Source organism: Dichomitus squalens (assembly GCF_000275845.1).
Source record: "Dichomitus squalens LYAD-421 SS1 unplaced genomic scaffold DICSQscaffold_21, whole genome shotgun sequence".
Classification (NCBI taxonomy): Eukaryota; Fungi; Basidiomycota; class Agaricomycetes; order Polyporales; family Polyporaceae; genus Dichomitus; species Dichomitus squalens.
The window spans coordinates 403,034-408,589 of NW_006766903.1; the positions used below are offsets into that span (position 1 = coordinate 403,034).

The window sequence follows — 5,556 nt, forward strand, 5'->3', positions numbered from 1 at the left end:
GTGAATCTTGCTACGGTGTCCTAACAGTCGCGCATCGGGATTGTGTCGTTCAGCCTCATCATCCCTGCCTACGCCTTCTCCCTCTTCCTGCCCACCATGATTACCGGTTTGGGTTTCTCTTCCTCAAAAGCCCAACTCCTCTCCGTGCCGCCAAATGCCGCAGGCTGTCTCACTACCGTTGTAGGGGGTGTACTATCTGACCGCTTCCGTGCGCGTGGCCCGTTCATTCTCGTCGGGTCGCTCACGGCGCTTGCGGGCTATTGCATCCTCTTCACAACTGCGGATTCGTGGACCGGATATGTTGGAACGATACTCGCAGTCTGTGGCCTATTTCCGAGCATAGTGTGCGTTCTTGCTTGGGCGGGTGGGAACTCGGGTGGGGAGGTGAAGAGGGCGGTCGCTATTGCGATCGTTATCGGGTGTGGGAATCTCGGGCCATAAGTCCGTTTTTCTACTCAGGCTCGAGCTTAGAGCAGTGTGCTGAGCCGAGCTCGTAGGATCGTCTCATCATTCATCTATCGGCAGCAGGACAGCCCACGGTACCTGCCTGGGCATGGGACTGCCATCGGCTGCTTGTGTGTCGCGTGAGTGGTGGGTGTTAGGCACAGTGCTAGCACTGATGCCTATGTTCATGCAGGATCGTGCTGTCTATGGTGGCAATGTTGGAGTTCACGCGACTGAATCGCAAGAAGACTGCAAAGTGTGAGCACGACAGTATCACAGAGGACATGGCGGGCGATTTTGTCGAAATGGGCGACGCCTCGCCACTCTACAGGCAAGATTCCTTCCTTCCTTTCCCTCACCGATCGTTTGACATTTGATTATGGCCCCATTACAGGTACACGATATAAGACCGAGCCTGAGTCCTGTAACGCCACCCCGAGGTGCCTCTCATCCCATCCCTATTTTTTCTCTGGCGCACAGGCAGCAGCCCAAATACCAAGCGAGAGGTGATGAAATTATGGACACTTCGCGGTTGGCTTCTCGGAAGAGATCGAACTGTTACACTAGACAAGCTCAGAGCGGACGCTGAACGGAAGAGCATGCGCTATGTACGATGGGAGCCACAATAATGATGATCTCAGATGTTTGAATATTTGCGTTAAATTGAGCGGGGGAGGTGCGATCAGGATTCCCATATTCCCATGCAGGCGCGATGTCCTGCAACGAAAGCCCCTCACTGAAACATGAACGTGAGAGATGCAGTACTAGTGCGAGGGCATGTTATCCAGGTATTCAGGGGCGGATAACAGGGCCTGGGCGTTGTCGACAACCATCCGCACCCCAGAGCCTCTTACATTGCATTGAGCGAAGGGTGAATCATCTGCATACAGCCGCAGGAAGCGGCCTTCGTGTTCTTGTAGCAGTGGCATTGGATATACGACCATTTAGCAACTCACGTGTCGAGGTGCGAAGGTCGAAGCCACGAACGAGTGTCCGTGGCCATAGCGCGCATGCACGAAGAGGGCTCAGATCCGGTAAACGGGAAGCTCCAATGGTTCGAGTTGGACGTAGAGGCGTCTAGCAAGATCAAGGACGTAGCGGCCACATTCCTCGAGGAGGAGGGCAGGCCGAACGTGCTCGGTGAGGTTTCCATGCTGCATTCGAACCAGTAGACAGCGTAGATGATGGACACTGTGGCACAGTGCATAACGCTGGGAGATATGTTGATATGTCGTTGTGAGCGCACATATCTAAACAAGGTTGTAAAAGGATGCGAACACCCTATGTGCTGGGCGAGAAAGGTCTGTTCTAGTGATACGGATGACTGGAACAAGGAATATACAAGCGCGAAGAATCCAATCGTAGGAGCAAAGAAAGATGACCAACTTCGATGCTGTACACCTTGCACCCCTTGATGCTTGTGTCCCTCTTAAATAATCATGCTGATGACATCGGCATAAACAAACCTGGCCATAACTCTCTATGCGCAAGAGCTGCAGAGAAGACTTGACGGAATACCTATCACTGTCATGTCCATGCACCTGGGATGGGTCTACACGGAATGTTTCCTGAGGGACCCGCTGCAGGATAGCCCTATTCTGGGATATCTGCAGATTTTTTTTCTCAAGCTCACCTTCAGGACTCCGACAGAAGAGGCGCACACTTCAGTGTACGCGGCGGTATTACCAGATGTAGGGAGAGGAGAGATCGCTTCAAGGGTGCGTGCTTGGGACCTCCTGGATGGTTCGCTACTCCACAACACCCTCAGGCAGAGAGCAAATCTTTAGCTGAGGAGCTCTGGAAGGCTGCTGAGTCCACGTGAGGCAATGGGAAGGCTGACTGTCTTAAAACGTACCTGCTGCTGTCGTTGTGATGTGGTCCTTGGATGTATATGCTATTGTAAATAACAGTGCAGAACTGTAACCTGGTAAGCTCATTCACTCGTATTTGAGTGTATGTGCACCAGTTTCGTCGGCCAATCAGTGACAAACTGCCAGGGCACGGAAAGCCGTTGTACAATGTACGGGAGAATCGGAGCGATGCCCATATTCTTCCCACGCAAGCCGGGAATGCCCGACAGGGGGCGCCCTTCGAGGTCAACGACGAGTTGCCCGAACATCGATACACCATTCATTCTCTTGGCATGATGTTTGTCCACTGCCTTCCTGCCTTGTCTTTACTACTTAGTCGGCAGAAAACGTCTATGCGTAGTGAGGTGAGTGATGCCATGCAGCACTTGTTTGTGGAGATCGTACGCATCATACTGAAGTCGCTCGTGACACATCGAGCAACTCCAAGCACAATCCCAAGCCTACGAGTTCGCTGACGAAGTCGGCGGAGGGGGTGCTTCATTGATCATTCTTCTGGTCCTTGATCTTGCGCAGCTCCATCTTCGCCTTGCTCTCCATTCCAGGATGATCTCTTTTCGCTCCCCGCGAGCCCGGCGGCTTACGCTCCTCCTGCGGACGGTTTGCATCTGCTCGCGTCGCTTGAAACCTCTTCTTTCCCTCCGCGGCCTCCGATATGAGATCGCCCGTGGTCTCTTCGTGGGGGTAGAGCTGTTCGAGCCGATGTAGGAATGCGAAAGGTACGAGTTCACTTCCGACTCCAGAATCATGAACGACCAACACGACCAACGGGCGGATTTAAGGTGCGACCAAGTTCCATAGCTTCATCGAACCCTTCCGCTCCGCACCCCGTCAATCTCATTAGCTACTTTTTGAGCCCTCATTGTCCAGGGTCACGCTACCTACAGGCGGTACTGGCCAGGAGGTTGAGGGTGTGGTGTAAAGGGTGCGCGGTCCGAGCTCGTGTCTGTCTAATGCCATGCGTCAAGAGTACGAATACCCGGCGATTCGGATTGTGGACGAGGGTCTGTTCCCTACGGCACATATCATTGCGGGCACGAGACGATATTCCTGGACGCACTACTTGACATGTATGCTCCATTACGGAGTTGGTTTTCGTAAGACAAGACGTCGATCATTAATGGTGGCTTGTGCCGAACTCCAGGACTGTACTGGAATTGCTTGTTGGGGCGAGCGGCCATCTAGCGAAATAGGAGCTTCTTCGAACAGTGTGTGGGAGGTTACACCGGTTACCCCTAATGAACGGCTCTATCGCGCTGTCGTTTACTCATACTATCCGCAGTCCGTCGCATCGTCCCGAACATGCCCCTCGAGCTCGTCGACAGGGCTCTCCCAAAGCTGTGGGAATCGAACTGATCCTGTCTCACGGTCGAGGCTGTTCTAAGGGCTCTCGGATCCTGTAGGGCTTCGTCTTCTGTGATGTGATGCACGCAACCACCCCGCGGACTGGACACTAAGAACACGTACGCCGAGCTTCCAATCTACCCCGCTCAGCTTAAACCGATCGACGGATACCCCGGCCATCTACGTAGACGCCCTTAGTCTGCCTTGCCTCAGTAGCGATCAACGCCCAAGGACGACTAGCACGCCCTCATGACTGTTGTGCCGGAACTCAAACCCCAAGATGTTGGGGTTGCCGTCCCAATCGCTCCTCAAATCAGTCTGGACACTTATGCCTACGACTACATCATCATCGGTGGTATGTACTCGCTTTCGAACGCTCTGGCCATATATGTACACGCAGACTCATGCATGCTTCCCAGGTGGAACCTCGGGCTCTGTGCTCGCATCGAGGTTGAGCGAGGACCCTAGCGTCTCGGTGCTGGTCATCGAACGTGGACCAGTTGCAGAAACCTGGACCTCGCGTGTACCCCTTCTGTCGTCGAACATCTTTGACAAGGATGGTCCCATACGTACTTGGTGGTCCTTGCCGATGCGCAACGCGAATAATCGGTTTGCGCAAATTATGTCATCCGAGGCGCTCGGCGGTGTGTCGCGCATCAACGGCCTGCTCTACACACGAGGTTGGTTGGTTGGTTGGCTGGATGCACCGGCGTTCTCGGGGTTGATTGAGGGTTTGGCAGGTACCCCCGGAGATTACAACCAGTGGAAAGCGCTCGGAAACCCTGGTTGGGGCTATGAAGATCTAGAACCGTACTTCGTGAAGTCTGAGAAGACGTCCAGTCATCCAGCGTCGAAGTTCCGTGGGCATGACGGTAGGCGACTCGAATTCTCTCTGAACCGAGCAGGTGCCTGATGGGTTTACGCACATCGCAGGGGTTTGGCAGAACCGGACCTCCAAAGATCCCTTCCATACGAATCAATAGTGAGTCCTACCAAACCCTTGCGCGAACTTGCGCTCATAAGAGATTGCGGACAGCATCGTACGTGCTCTGCAGAAGGCAGGCATAGAACAAGTGCCGGATCTGAATGCCCCGGATGCACCAGCTGCATGCGTGGGGCGTACGGACCACATCGTCGACAACGATCACGACAGGAGTTCGACCAATCGCGCGTTCCTCTCTCCGCAGCTCACTCAGGAGCGAAAATCACGCCTGAAGATCTGCACGAGCACGCTCGTTACGCGACTCGAGTTGGCCGGGCTGGGGGACGAGTTTCGTGCCGTTGGCGTGCATTTCGAGGCTAACGACCCGAGATTGGCGAGGCAGCAGTATTTCGCCAAGGCCAGACGGGAGGTAGTCCTGTGCGCGGGAGCGCTTGCATCCCCACAGATCTTGATGCTGAGGTCCGTATGCCTTGCCGCCGATTGTGGCGTGGCACTGAACTAGACGTTGCAGCGGTCTTGGACCCGAGGAGCATTTGCGACAGAAGGGTATCTCTGTCGTTCGTGATCTCCCTGCTGTTGGCAACCATCTAGTAGGCAGTTCATTCCGTTCCTACTCCTGTCACATTCTCATCCCATGTCCAGCAAGATCACGTCGGTCTTCCGATTATGTTCGAGGTTCCCATGCGCGACTCCGTCCATCAGCTACAGACGAACCCACTCATGGCCGCGGTCGAGTTCGGGAAATATTTGGTCGCTGGCCGTGGTATACTCTCTCACCCCTTGGAGCTCATGTCCACGTTCGTCCCAACCCGTCTTCTCGACGAAGACCTCTCGCTCTCCACACATGATGCCCGCGAGCTGGACGCATCCATCCCGAAGAACCGCCCCGACATCGAGTTCATGCACATTCCCAGCAACAGTACCCAATACGATATACCCGGCAAGGGCATCTTCACG

The 5,556-nt window shown here is 54.4% G+C and overlaps 2 protein-coding genes across 2 annotated transcripts in view; both read left to right on the top strand.

Moving 5' to 3' along the window:
- The window catches only part of DICSQDRAFT_63179 (MFS general substrate transporter), a gene marked incomplete at both ends in the record, with an annotated part of 2,403 nt that extends 1,582 nt beyond the window's left edge, over positions 1 to 821 (top strand). The window contains 2 exons of the mRNA XM_007366944.1: positions 498 to 584; positions 638 to 821. Coding sequence (XP_007367006.1) covers positions 498 to 584; positions 638 to 821 — 271 coding nt within the window. The remainder of the gene's footprint in view (positions 1 to 497; positions 585 to 637) is intronic.
- Positions 822 to 3,905: 3,084 nt separating this feature from the next.
- On the top strand, positions 3,906 to 5,502 carry DICSQDRAFT_63293 (uncharacterized protein; the record flags this gene model as incomplete). Its single annotated transcript, XM_007366945.1, has 7 exons — positions 3,906 to 4,011; positions 4,076 to 4,336; positions 4,397 to 4,528; positions 4,601 to 4,642; positions 4,680 to 5,058; positions 5,111 to 5,189; positions 5,242 to 5,502. Coding segments are annotated over 7 exons (1,260 nt in total), but the record flags the coding sequence as incomplete, so codon positions are not given.
- Positions 5,503 to 5,556: the final 54 nt, after the last annotated feature.